Below are 14,878 nucleotides of genomic sequence, written 5' to 3' on the forward strand. Positions count from 1 at the left end.
AGAAGACTTTTCCTCTATACACGCAATTTACACCCACTCAGAAGGGCATTTTGTACTTCTGCACTCTCTGACACATTATCTGAACATCTTTCTAGAGTACGATGATTGCACAGGACGGTCGTATGTGTGACAATCCTCATTTAACCAAGCACTAAAATGCCCATTGCTCTTTCTGTTAAACTCAGTAGGACAGAAAAAAATGCAATAGGGTAAGATTTTGCCACATATATTAAATCACAAAGTAGATTACAAGTTCAAGAAAAGCATCAGTTTCTCTAATTAAAATACACAACTGGAAGTTTACTCCTGGCAATTTATAAACAAGTATATAAACTGAACAAACATTTCAGTGAATTTTATGCTGTTTCCCATATAACATGCAGCAACAAAACAAGACTTTCAGAAAGAAACAATATCAGTTTACTGAAAAAGGAATGACATTTGACCAGCACCTACACATTCCCAAATTACGCTGCAGTCCTTTTCAGCTGATGACACTTCATGTGAGGAGATTAGGTCTCTCAAATTCTCTGAAACTGCATTTAATTTAATTTCACAATATAACAAACGAAGTTTTGACAGAGAGGAATCTCTGTTTTCTCTGTTACCCAAAATATTTGCAGCCATTAAATCTTACAATTACTTTGGAACATTTGGCAGTTATTTGAGTAATAAACCCCTGAAATTTCCCTTCTATTTTAGCTTAACACTTGCACCATGTGAAAACTGTTCCTCTAAACATGGAAGTACGTTTAGGGAAAAATAAAGGGGAAAAAAAAAAAGTTTTAGCACTCAGTAGGAACAATTTCTTTGTAGCAAAATCATAACACAGTTCCCCCTTCTTCAAAGTAGGCTCAACAATATCCAATATTTTAAATATCTATTGATTGTGGCTGCATGTTTACCCTTGTGGTGTCAGTAAGAGCTACAGAGAAGTCCATCTTTCTTTCAGGAACATAACACTGGAATCAACCCATTCTTCTTCTAGTCAGGGAAGAATCAGTGCATGAGTTAATATATTTTAACAAAAAAATGAAACCATATCTCTATTTCAAAAAAGATAAAATCCTGGGAAGACATTTCTGCTAGCTTTAAAAAAGGCCAATTCATTAGTTGCATTTTGGAGTTCCAAAATAAATAGACCTTTGCTGCATGGCAATGTCACTTATTCCAAAACTTTCATGAGATGTTAAGAACTCCCAACTCGATCTCTGGGAATAATCCGTAGATCTGAACCATGCTTTAGAAATACATTTCCTAAACAAACAAACAAAACAGAATGTGTTATCAACCAAATAAAATATTACCTAAGCAAGCACAAACATTTAAAGGATAATAATGTTAGGTCAGTGTTTAACATCTTTGTAGCAATTCCTCTGATATACCAGAAATATATTTTTTATGTTTCCATGGAGTTTCATCTTATTCCTCTTACTCCAAAGAGTTCTTATCTTTAAATAAAAATACCAGACCCAAAGTCATCTAATGAGACTTGCAAGCTATGGCCCTTCAAACTTTGCAGTTCCATACTTGAAAGTCTGATTCCACTTATAAGCCATAATAATTTCAAGACCAGCAGATGACGTTTTACTTCTCCATAATCCTTTTTGTTTTAATCTTTAAGTCATTCATGCATATATTAATTCTCTCCTTGGTTCAGTACTTACGTGCTTCTAACTTCAGAACCTCAGTTGTACTTTTCTTTTAGGAAGGCTCTCCACATATACAAGCATAAGTCAGTCTCATTTTAGCATTAAAAAAATCCTATTTATTACTGTAGAGTCTTAATCATTATAGTGTTTTCAAGAGGACATAGTATGAAAATTAGAAGTTTCTAATACTTGCACATCTAGCATATTTTCTGCATGTATTCAGGACTGTCATTCAGCTTGCTATTTTCTTCTATTAAATGTAACATTTGAAAATTAAACCACATGACTAAAAGTGATGCATTATTTAATTACTATATGGAACTTTTTTTTTTACTTCATACTGCTACTGCACAAAACAGATTATATGTAATTCTACAATATCGGGTCTTTACCTCATTTCATGGATGTAAAGTGCTCTCATAAAAAAGATTAAAATATTTAACATTTGTTCAAGTTATTGGAACAAAGCTACCCTTTTTCTAACTTCACTTCTCTGGCACATGGATCAAGATTGAAACCATTCTACTTATTCAAGATAACAAATATTTGAAAATCAGTTCAAAAGACTGGGTTATCAGAAGACGTTCTGTTTTTAGAGATCTGCAGAGACCACATACTGAAGAAATCTATAAAACTCACCGAACACAGATCTGTCACACCAGCAAACCAGAGAACTAAGCTTACTAATTTAGTTGAAAAGTATCTGTTATTGCAATGGCCATCATAAAAATTTTAAAACAGGCCACAGCTGCATCTCATGGAGACAGCAGTTCACCCCACCATTCAGTCTGTTTCCATCGTTAATATCACAGTGGTTTTATTAAAGTTATGACATACTATTACCTGAACTATCAAGGAATGAAAATGGGTATCGGTACAGGAATTGAGTGCTAAGCCTAGCTTTTTCAGCTTTCATTTCCCCTGCTCCATTGAATCATGTAAGGAGAATGACAGAAAGGCATACCTGAGGAGTACTTTTATTCAGAAAGGTAGGGAAATAATGGAACAGTACAAAACGTCTGAAAACCCCAGGGACTACGAAGATTTTACCCCTAAATCATCTTATTTTGGGAAGTTTTCGAAGACTGAAGTAACTGTTCAATCTACAGGAACTTTAATATAAATAAAACAAAGAAAAAAAAGAAGGGGGGGAAAAAAGTACGTTTTACCCTACCAAGTTTCTGAGATATCAATTAATAAAGCTGAACATAAGGTTTTATCTAAATTATATATGTTTACTTTTAAAGTGAGGAGGGATTTTGGTCTGGATCTTGGGTTTGGTATAGATTGGGATTTTGGGGGGGCAGGGGCGTCGGGTTGGTTCTTGTGGTTTTTTATTCCCAGTTTAAGGGCAATATCACACAGCATTGACAGGGCAATGGTACTTTCTATGTTAAAAAAAACCAAAATCCAAGTGCAATCCATGTGCCTATTCTTACGTTTGCAGGTAAGATTAAGACTATGATGTAAATATTTTGCATCTAGATGTTTCTGATTTACCTGATCCTTGATTATGATATGCTGTCTTATAGTACTACTAAATCCTCAACATTTATAAGAACTTAGGAGAGGTAAGGCAAATCAAGGGGAAATGTGAATTCAATATGCATAGCTGCAAGCATGCTGAACTACCACATGGATGTTTTCATTCAGGAGTGAAGTAGCTCTAAATACATTTACTTTGCAGGATTAAGCTACAACTAATTTGGGCTAAATAATACAAAATGAAGGTATTCTTCTGAGGAAAAGAAATAGCATTAAGTATACCTTAGCTTTGCCTAAGTATGCTTGAGCAATCATGTGAAAACACGATTTACATATGTGTAATGTTCTAGTAGCCAAACTAAATTATCAGGTTTATTATCTGGTTTTAATACACTTGGTCATGGATCATGAGGAGGATAGCATCAGCTGTGGAGTCTGCCTGAGGCAGTACACCTGTCAAATCATAATCCAGGTGTCCTAAGGCAAGCCCAAGAAGGACAGACACTTCCAGTGGTGCAGAAAGCCAAACACTCAATTGATCTCCATTTTCAGATGTTATTGATGCAATCACAGACCTCAGAAATGGGTCACTACACTTAAATGGTTCCTTTTACAACTCCAAGAAAGTCCCCAAACTAATGTCAAGCAACCGCTCTTCTAAATATCAGATACTATTATACGCTCTGCAAGGTTTTACTTTATACTATTCTTACATAGCTAAGTATGCTGATAATACCTTGCTTTCTTACTCTCTCTTTAGATCTGAAAAAAATGGTGTGGTTTGTTCAATAACAACAGAGGGCACAAATGAATGAGATTTGGCAGAGATTTCATGCAAAAAACAGAGAAACGGCAAGTCTCCATCAACTGTTCATCACGTTTGCAAAAAGGAGTAAAATTAGATTCACAGTTTTCACTCGATGACGGGGTTCCACATGCACCAGAGCCATTTTTATTATTTCTTAATAGAAAGTTATGAACATTTCTCCCCAACAAGACATTCCACTCCACCGTAACTCTCGCCTCAAGAGATTAGATTACTGTAATAATTTCCAAATGAATTTAAAAGTATAGCGTTTCAAGAACAAGTCCACAGAAGCTTGCTTCCAGACAACAGACTATTATTAGTACAATTCAACATCTGTACTATGTTTCAATACATTTCAGGAGGTGATGTGAAAAAGCCTTATACTTTCCTGAGACAGAGAGAAACTCTTGTCTCATAGCAAGCCTCCACTGCTGAAATCAGAGATTTCTCATATGTTCTCACCAAGGTATTCCAAGGGGGCAAATCGGCAAGAAGATCCTCTCTTCTTGAAAACATGCTTTCCAAACCACCTAGAGCTCCTGCTCTAAAACTGAGTATTATTAAAAAAAAAAAAAAAAATCTTATCAGAAGTGCTGCTGAAATAGCAAATACTACTGGAGTAGGTTCAGTGGGGAAAAATATAGCTATTACTTGTTGTTTCAATAACATGTAATACAGTATTGCTCTTTTAAACTGCACACTAAATAGCTAAGCCCTGAAGATCAGCAGTGTCTAATTTTTTCACAGACCTCAATAAACAAATGCTGAAGAATAGTTAGAATCATAGAATGGTTTGGTCTGCAAGGGAACCTTTAAAGGTCATCTAGTTCCAATCCCCCTACCAGGGGCAGGGACACCTTCAGCTAGATCAGGTTGCTCAAAGCTGCATCCAATCTGACCTTGAACACTTCCAGGGATGGGACATCCACAACATCTCTGGGCAACCTAGTCCAGTGTTTCACCCTCACTGCCAAGAATTTCTTCCTTACATCTAGTCTCAGTCTACCATCTTTCAGTTTAAAGTCATTACCCCTTGTCCTATCACTACATGCCCTTGTAGGAAGTCCCTCTCCAGCTTTCTTATAATCCCCCTTTATGTACTGGAAGGCTGCAATAAGGTCTCCCCGGAGTCTTCTCTTCTCCAGGCTGAACACCACCAACTCTCTCAGCCTGTCCTCACAGGAGAGGTGTTCCATCCCTCGGATCATTTTTGTGGCCCTCTTCTGGACCTGCTCCAACAGGTCCATGTCTTTCCTGTGCTGAGGGCTCCAGACCTGGATGCAGGACTCCAGGTGGGGTCTCACCAGAGCAGAGGGGCAGAATCACCTCCCTCGACCTGCTGGCCACGCTGCTTTTGATGCAGCCCAGGATACAGTTGGCCTTCTGGGCTGCAAGTGCACATTGCCAGCTCATGTCCAGCTTTTCATCCAGCAGTACCCCTAAGTCCTTCTCGGCAGGGCTGCTCTCGATCCCTTCATCCCCCAGCCTGTATTTGTACTTGGGATTGCCTCAATCCAAGCAGACAACCCTGCACTTGACCTTGTTGAACCTCATGAGGTTCACATGGTCCCACCTGTCAAGGTCCCTTTGGATGGCACCCCTTCCCTCCACATGTCAGCTGCACCACTCAGCTTCATGGATTTAACCTTTTATACACTACATTGCCCATAGTTTCCAACTACTGGGTAATGCTTCTCCCATTATAAGAAATCAAAACTTAAAACACGAATCAACCCCCAGTGCTATGCATTAGTTTAAAAGAAAAATAACTGACGTTGTTAATACTGGGCTTCATAAATAATAACTTACCCGCTGTCTGTGCAGGGTTTATTCCTATTCCATCTAGAAAAAAAAATTAAGAAAAATGAGAAGAAAAGAGGGGAAGGTGAAACAGATACTTACAATTTACTACACTAAACTTACAGCTCAAAAAAATATAGTATACAAACGTGATATAATTATTATATCTGGTCTTCAAGCAGCTGTTTCCTATCATCAAAACTAGTCTTATCACAGAAGGTAAGAAGAAACCTTCAGCACAGACTATCCAGACTATATGGTAGGACAAAGCCAAATTAATAACATTAGTGATTTAATACCTTCATCCCATGAATAAGTAATTTAAATAATGATGCAATACCATTAAATTCAGTTTGCAGTCTGCAGAGGTTGAGAAAAGACAATTTTGCTGTTTTCAATAATCCTTCATAGAAAAAACAATACAAAAATATTAAAAATGTATATAACCTACATTCTTACCATTTGTTATAATGGCACTTGTTGCTGCAGGAACTTTGAACTAAAGGAAATAAGACATAAATGAAATAAGATTATAGGAAATAGGACAAAATAACGTAACAGACACAGTTAAAGGAAAAAATATAAAGGGAATATGCAAAGCAATTATAATTTTAGCTGGTTCAGGTACAAAAAAAAAAAAGAGAAAAGAGTCCCCTCAGATTTATACATACTGCAAAATAAAGGTTTAAAGTCAAAGTTGATTAGACATCTCAATACAGAAGGTGAAATTTGCAGTATTAAACAATTAATTAAAAAATCCAATAATTACTACTCATTGGATAAAATATAGAAGTTAAGCATCTGCAAAGTTAAGGAATATTAGTTTTTATTATACTAAATAAAGAAATATCTAAAACATCCATGGAAATGAGCTTCTAAGAAGCATACCTGTTATGTCTAACATCAGATAAACAAGAATTAGCTTGAGCCACTCTTGTTTAATTTTTCCCATTTCCTAGCTTTTTCCCTGGCTCTGTTAGGACCTCTCCAATCGCATTGCTCCAAGAGTTCACTCCAGGATCTGCTTACAAAAGGAAGCACTAAGAGCACTGCATCAGATCTGTCCCCCTCCTTGGATTTCTGACACCTGCCTGAGCAGGCTTTGTACTCTCAGTGACCACCATGTGTCTCCACCAAACCCCACCGCCATACCCACCATATGCGGTCAGTTTTAAAATATGAAAACCCCTACTGAGGTGGGGTTGCACTGCATACAGGCTTCAAACTATTTCAGAAGGTCTGAACAGAGATGGGGAAGCCAAAAATAATTATTTCTCAGGAGTTGAGAGAGCCAGGCAGGGCCAGAGAAAAAACCTGCACTACGTAATGTGGCTGGATCACACAGGACAGAAGAGGTAGGCAGTGTGGGTGCAAGTCAATCAGTGCTACTTGATTGGTCTGAGGACCAAAGATTGCTCATTGGGCTTCCTTTATTTAGCACAATGAACAAACCCTAAGGTAAAAGATCGGTGTTTCAGCAGTGAGCAAGTATCAGTGAAACCTCCTGACAAAGCACTTCATCCTCCTCTCCATATTGCCTAAGAAAAAGGGCAGCTAACTATGAATGCTGACACCGAGTGCTTCCCTGGAAGAACTGCAGAACTCACCCATCTGCTGCACAAGTCACTTCAGCCATGCCTTTCAATGGCATTCACTGGTTGTGCTTTCCTCATTTTCTAATTGCTCAACTCCAGATTTCCAGGTCTGATTTGCAGAAACTCTACGCATTAACAACAACAGCTAAAGCTCACAGAAACCATGCTTAAATATAGCACTAAATTATTAACATACTGAAAAACTGGCTCTTTTTATCTCCAGGCACACAAAATTAACAGAATTCTTTTTTTAACTTATTCTTTCTTAGCTTTTTATCCATAGCAGGTAAATCATGTCACCTCCTTATCTTGCAGGGTGACACGAAAACAGCAATTTCTGCAAAAGATAAGTTAGATACCAGTGTCATTGTAGAAAGCCATGAAGAATGTAACAACTTGTCTTCAGAGAAAGATCTGAATAATGAAGTTGATAAAACAGGAGCTATATATTTAACTGTAAGAATGTAAAAAATAATATGCCATCTCATAACAGCTAATGGATACATATCACAGGCTGAAGAAAGCAAGCCTTCATTCTCAAAAGTTCACTAACTTTGAGAATCTTGACTTAAGACTAAGGAGAAACCTTTTAATGGCTTTGGGTTTTGTTGGGCTTTTTTTGGCATAATAGGAGAAAATTAATTTGTAAGGTTTGACCAGTGGGATTAATGTCTAATCCTATGAAGTCCTGCCTCCTGGAACGAGTCCATCTGCAATTCAAAAAGTAAAAGAATAAACACAAAAAAACCCTTAAAAAGCAGGACATATATGTTTAACTTAATACTTATTTTTCAACAAGCAGGTTTCCATTGTAACTAAGCCATACCACGGATTTTTCCTCCTAAATCCTCTGAAAAAACCCAAAAATGTAACTTCTAGAAAGTTATGTGCCTCTTCTCATTTCTTCTCCATCTCTTCTGATAAGCACTGCATGAAAGAGATGGATCATTCACAGAAGAATGAATGTCTCTACTCATTTTGCTTTTCAGTACAAGAATCCATCCCATGCCTATACACTAGGTGCACATGAGAATTGTCTGGCAACCAGTCAGTGAAGCACTAGTGAGGATTCTGTTATTGCTTCATACTGTATTGTGTTAGAAGAGAACAAAACACTTTGTTATCTTAGCCCAAAATACCAGGCCAAGCAGCAATAGTTGTTAGCTACATAATCAGCACATGAAAATCATCACAAGTATAATACAGAAAGAGAAACTACCATTGGAAATAATTACCCGTAATTTGGTGCAATATGGTCACTACTTAAATCAAAAATCCTTCCTGTGGCCGCTAAGCATGTTTCCCATGCTGAAAGTATACAAGTTTTCTGTGACACAAAGTCAAATGGATACTCAAGTAGCAAAGAAGTTCTGCATCCATTAGATAATGAAAACCAAATTTGGAAACCAAATCGGGTAACATCCAGCCCCAAACTCACACACTTTCAAAAAAAAAAAAAAAGATTGTTTGCTTTAAAATAACTGAGGCTGCCACGCAACTTATTTTCTTCATTGCTAGGAAATACATTTGTGAATATCTACAGTCAAATTATAGGGAAAAGAAGATAATCAGAGAGCAACAATTATGTCCCTTTCACTTTTTACAATGATGACAAAAATCCTCTATAGTAATAAGCTCATCTCCTTTTGGTGCAAAGAACAGCAGAGAAGTGCATTAAACAATAGTATTTTAGCACCAATCTATCAAGAGTAACATTAGAGAAACAAAAGAATAGTTTCAAATATATACCTCTTTATGAAAGAGTAAAATTTAATTTTATTTAATGGAAGTGGATGACTATTGTAGTAACAATTCCACAAATGTAAGAGAGGGTTTTTTGTAAATATTGTGCAAACTTACATCTGAGGTATGTACCAAGTAGCTCTAACAGATGAATGAAAAAAAATGATACCACACATTGTAAATGAGAATATTAATACTGTCACAATAAACTCTGACAGCTGAGGAAGGAACTATAAATAGATAAAAAACTGAAGACAGCAGTGTTTACAATACTCTACATTTCAATTTACATTTTCATATACGGTCTGCAAAAAGAAAATAAAATATAAGGAAAGAGTTCAATTTGTATTATCCAAATTATCACTGTCAAATGTGTGTGTGTGTGTATATATACACACACACACAAATGTATATATTGGGAAGGGCTGACTGCTACAAATGATTGGGACTTCCTGAGACCTCCCCATTCAATGATCCAGTTTTCTTTCACTTCCAGCTCTGACAATCACGAATTGTGTACAACGAACTTTCACATGTTATCTGATGGAGATGATAGAAAAGAATCTGTTATGTATTTCAGTTATTTCCAAGGAATAAAAAAAAAAAAAAAAGCAGTACATATCTTGTTTTATGGATTGAAAGTAATTCAGATAACTTTACATGGAAAAACTGTAGTCTTTGACAAAGCACTGTGACTGAAACTTGATACACAAGATGACCATTCTACATCATGGCTACAGTTCTACTGTACCAGGGGAATTAGGGTTATGATTTGGCCAAACTTTAAGACTCTGAAAAATGACTCATTAGAAACTTGCTAAGGCTAAACAGCTGAAACAAATCCTTCTCTTCCCCAAGAGGTTTAATCACTGAAAAAATAATGCACTTCCCCTGGAGACGAACTAACATCTTTGTCCAAAATCCAGGGCAACAGTTTCATCTTTTCCTTACACATTTCATACACTGTACTGTGAAACTGGTATCTGAATCACAAACACACAGCATAAGTTAATGTTAAGCTATGCAGTTCAAGGAACAAAACCCATTTATATAAGAAAAAAATTCTCTCATTCTTTTCAATGCCAGTTCACAGATGATCAAAAGAGTTTCATTTCTGGGGAAGAGTCCAACAGTCTTTTTTTCTCTCTGTTTACAAAAGCATTTAGTTCTGCCTGGTCTCATAAAAATGTAAAAAGCTTCAGTAACACATCAGTAATGATAACTAAAACCAGTGCCATATTCTGAAAAATCAATCATATGTTCATGTCATTAATGTCTATTTAACACTGACACAGGCTAATACAAAAGTGCTTCATACTGTTTTGGGGGGGAATTAATAAAGAGTTCTTTGTATTTTCTATTTTCATGGAAAGAAAATGTTTATTGTACAAGCGTTTAAGGGAATTACCCTAGTAAGCATTAACAACACTGGGCTCTTTTACGCTCCATCAAACATTTTCAATCTTTTTTGTGAACCTCCAAAACATGTCTACAATTACTCTATAAAACTGTGCTGATCCAGAGCAATCTGAGGTCAAAGAGCAAAACTCCCATGAATGTTCAAAATATATCAACTAAAAGAATGGTTTGCTAAATGTGAATATATAAGTAATTCTTCTCTAAAACCATTTCACAGAGGACCCTATCACCAACTAACACTGTGGTTCCACAAGAAGGTAAAGTTAACAGGTTTGATTGCAATTCCCCCACCAGAAGTGGCCCCTCACTCCTGGTGTCTCCGAGTACTTAGTCCCACTCCAATCTTTCCTGGTCCCTCATACTAGCCTATCAGACTTTTCAGTCTAGGTCTCTATGTATGGGTTGTGGGCACAGCTGCATTAATATAAAACTAACTGGGAAAAAAACCATAGTTTTAAAAAAGAGCAATGAATCAGCTAATATCTTCAACAGCATTTATTATTATGTATTGTTCTGTCCAAGCAATGTTACAACAAACAAACAACCCACAACCTTCCCCTACAACTTGTGTTTCCACTAAGAACTTCTGTCACATAGTGACATAGTGGTATAACACTAACAACGTAAGGATACACAAGATGTAGACCATTATCCTTCCTAATTATTTGTTTTATTACAATTCCAATGCTTGAAGAAAAGAAATTTTCAATAACCCCAAATTTCTCCAGTTTTTCTAAAAAGACAGAAGGGGAATTGCAAGAAGAGACTCCCAGCTAAATCTGTTTGCTGACTACATGAAAAAAGCCATCATGCTTTTGAGCACTGTATTCTATTGTTTATACACAGATGAACAGCTCTTCATCTTTGTACATTTAATCTGAAACAAGTTAGGATGCATCTCTTCAAATACATTATATAAGCAATTTATGCACTTACTGGTTTTGGATTCCATGTGAAAGGTCAAACTCACAGAAGCCAAAGAACACATTATCCAAGTCTTATTCACTTAAGTCTGTGTTGTGAATCTAGCCCATATGCCTAATCTCAATACCTCCTATAATAAAAAACTCTACGTCTTCCGAAGTCAGAAATTACTGGAACTGAATGTGAGAGGAGTTTAAGAATTCCCTGCATAATTCTAAATATTTTTCTGGATATTCTACACAAGCAATTTAAAACACTAAATATTCAATAGCAGTATCTTTTAATTATGTTCACTTCCACAAATTTTTACATTAATGATATAAAATGGTGTAATTTAATTGCAAAGAAGAACAAGAAGTGTGTCAATACCTGCTGTTGATGTGTAAATTGTGCAATTGCTAACTTTAGGATTCTGAAAGTTTTGGCAGGCTCCCACTGACACCAGTAAAGCTTGTGTCCATGTGTATCTTAGAAGAGCATTCTTCATGTGGAATTAACCACTGTATTTTACAATTAAAGAGCTTTTGCTTTCAGGAATGTGGAGAAAGTTAAGAAAACAATGTCATCACTTTCTACTTACTTCTTCTGCGGCAAACTTCAAGACAGCTGTGAAGGGAGTACTTTCAGGCACACTTAATCTGAAATTACAATGTAAGCAAATAGGTGACTGCTAAGGCAAACTGAAAAGCAGCTCTAGTTGTTATTAAACCACAGACTAAAGTTTCAATTTTACCGATGGTAAAACCCTCGCCGAAGATGTGCATGTACTATGTAAAGTCCGGATCAAAGCCTAAAAAGCAACCAAAGGTACGCAAGGCAGTAAAACGAAGTAGAAAAGACCCGACCGGTGAGGTAACAACAGAAAGCCGCCTGTCGTCTCACACGGAGTGAGAAAAACTCCTTTTCCACTCATGCGAAAGCCCTGTCAGGATGACCGTTACACTACACGCGGCTCAGGAGCGCGTATGCTTGTGCTGCCGCCGGTTTTCACGGCTCCTCGCGTCACGCAGTGACACCGCAACACCCGCCCGGCCCGCCGCACCACTCACACTTTGTAGGGCAGCCGCGGGTCCGAGGTGAGCGTCACTTTAAAGGTGACCTTCGACCTGGGGAGAGCGAGCAGAAAGCGCCGGGTTAAGGCTGGGGGCGAGGTGGGAAGGGAGGGGAGAGGGCAGAGGGGCCTCTCACTCACATGATGCTCCTGGGCGCTGCTGCCGCCGCTCCCCACCGACACGTCAACCGCCGCCCGACGGGGGCCTTCGGTTCCCCTTCCGCCTCTTCAGCTGCCCGCGGCGCGCCTGATCGCAAAGGAAAACCGAAACATGCTCCGCCGAACGCTACGGGGGAGGGGGCGAGGGTGTTCTGTCTCGGCGCCCGACAGGAGCGGGGTGGGAAGAGGTTGAGGGGTAGACGAGGTACACCGGAGAACGGCGGTGAAGAGTTCTAATAAGGCAGTGGCTCTGCCTGTTCCGCGGCGGAAGTAGGGTCCCGGTACTGGGAGCTCCACGTTTCCGGGGGCGTTGTGGAGTGGCGTCCGGCCGGCCCAGGAGGCGAAGGGGGGGAGCGGAGTTGGGGGACCGGGGACTCGACGGGCGGCGTGACCCGGGCCGGGCACGGCTGAGGGAAGTGGTGACCTGCGCGCCTCGCACCAGGCTGGCGGGACGGAGGTGTGGGGCCGTTAAACAAAGATGAGCCTCCTTTCTCCTGAACTGGATGTAACTGTGTGCTTATATATGACTGCGGGTGTGTGTGTATACATATATGCAAACGTACACCTGTAATGCGGGGGTGGGTCATCGTTGGGTTTGGTTACCTGAGGTTTCGAGTCCGCATGTTGCTCGCAAACCGAAATGTTTGGCAGGTGCTTATTGCAGTTATGCAGGGAAAGACGGATGCAAATACACACTGATTCCCACCCCCTAAATACTGAAAATCGTTCCCATCTTCCTTGCGATGGGGGAGCCAGAGGTTGGAATTTTGTTGGATAGTGGTGGATGCTTTTATGGCAGAAAAATAGCAGCTTCCAGTTTTGTTTGGCTGTGACTTTTGACAAACTAGTTCCTTTTAAAGGCTAAATAAGGGTGCATGGAAATGCAAAGTAATTTTCTCGTTTATGCTTGTTCATCTGTTAATGCAGGTGATGACCAAGTTTCCAACTCTGGGAATGCCAGTATTAATGTTGTAGAAAATATTTTGCCAGACTGCTTTCATATTTTCTCCAGTCTCTACTGTCTGCAGGAAGCACAGCTTTCACTGTGGACTGAGGTGCTTGTTATCATACAGTGCTTGCCAGACTGGTCATGGCAAAGCACTTTGTTTTGTTCACTTTAATTAGGGTCTAATTAGGGTTATGGTAGAAGAAAAGCTGTAAAAAGGCAATTGAAACATTGGAGTCACTAATTTTTTGCTTAAGGGCTGGCCTAGTGTGCAGCCATGAAATGCAACTTTTCACCCTTGCCTTGCTCTTTTTTGAACATAGACAAAACTGAAAAAAATTCAAAGAACAAGGAGAAGAAACTCACTAGCAGCTTGTACAATGACATGAATATTTCTCTCTATCTCCTGCGTTTACCACTGTGTCTGTCTTTCACAACTATATCTCACTGGTGGCTCATGCTCATTTTGTAATCCATTAGTGATCTCATAGCTTTTTCATCCCTCTGCTTCTAAGATTATACCTTAGTTTAGAAATAATTAATAGTCATCTCTGAGCATGTAACCTTGCATTTTGTGTAGCTAAATGTCATCCCATATTTATTCTGCCCCTCTTCAAAATCAGTTATTTTTGTATGATGTTATGTCTTTGATTTATACAAGTCTCTGTCATACACAGCTTTCATTAATGCATTGCTGTTTTCTATGCCTAGGTCAATGATGTAGATGTGAAATAAGAGACTGATCCTCTTCGTACTTCACTTCTTGCCTTTCACTCTAAGGACTTCCTCTCTGAGGAAATAAGCTCACCCAAATCTTCATGCTGTTGAAGCTGGACTGCTTTTAGTATGCAAATTAATTCAGTTAAATTTGGATTGAGCATATGTATGCTATAATGTTGCTGAGAATAATCTAAATCCAGGCTGGGGTAGTCCAGTGTTCTTGACCGAAATCTGACAGGCAGAGGAACCAACAGTCACAACCAGGTAGAGAGTCTGTTCAGAGAACTGGTTTGGCAAAAACCCAAAATTTTCCTTGTAGGTGATTTTCATCTGGTTAGCTTCCTGAACCAGCAACAAGAGACACGAGGAAGCACGTCCATCCAGCAGTGATACTGCGCTGCACCTTAGGTCAGCTTAAGATGCTGTGGAGCTGTATTCTGAAGACGTATCAAAAGTGTGGTAATATCCTTATTTGCTGGCAACATCAGGGTAAGGACCCAATCGATTTCATAAAAATAAGACTTCTCCTGTGCTGGTAATGTGTACTTTGACTATGCTGTCTAAACCTTTTTCGAA

At 38.6% G+C, this 14,878-nt stretch overlaps 1 protein-coding gene across 1 annotated transcript; it reads right to left on the reverse strand.

The window, feature by feature from the left end:
• Positions 1-1,189: 1,189 nt before the first annotated feature.
• Positions 1,190-13,259, reverse strand: UFM1 (ubiquitin fold modifier 1; the record flags this gene model as incomplete). Its single annotated transcript, XM_082014691.1, has 6 exons — positions 1,190-1,257; positions 5,755-5,787; positions 6,205-6,244; positions 12,007-12,064; positions 12,476-12,532; positions 13,240-13,259. The coding sequence occupies 6 exons, from the start codon at positions 13,257-13,259 to the stop codon at positions 1,190-1,192; spliced, it is 276 nt and encodes a 91-aa protein (XP_081870817.1).
• Between the last annotated feature and the right edge of the window lie 1,619 nt (positions 13,260-14,878).

The sequence above is a fragment of the Phaethon aethereus genome, assembly GCF_964289735.1.
Source record: "Phaethon aethereus genome assembly, chromosome: 1".
Classification (NCBI taxonomy): Eukaryota; Metazoa; Chordata; class Aves; order Phaethontiformes; family Phaethontidae; genus Phaethon; species Phaethon aethereus.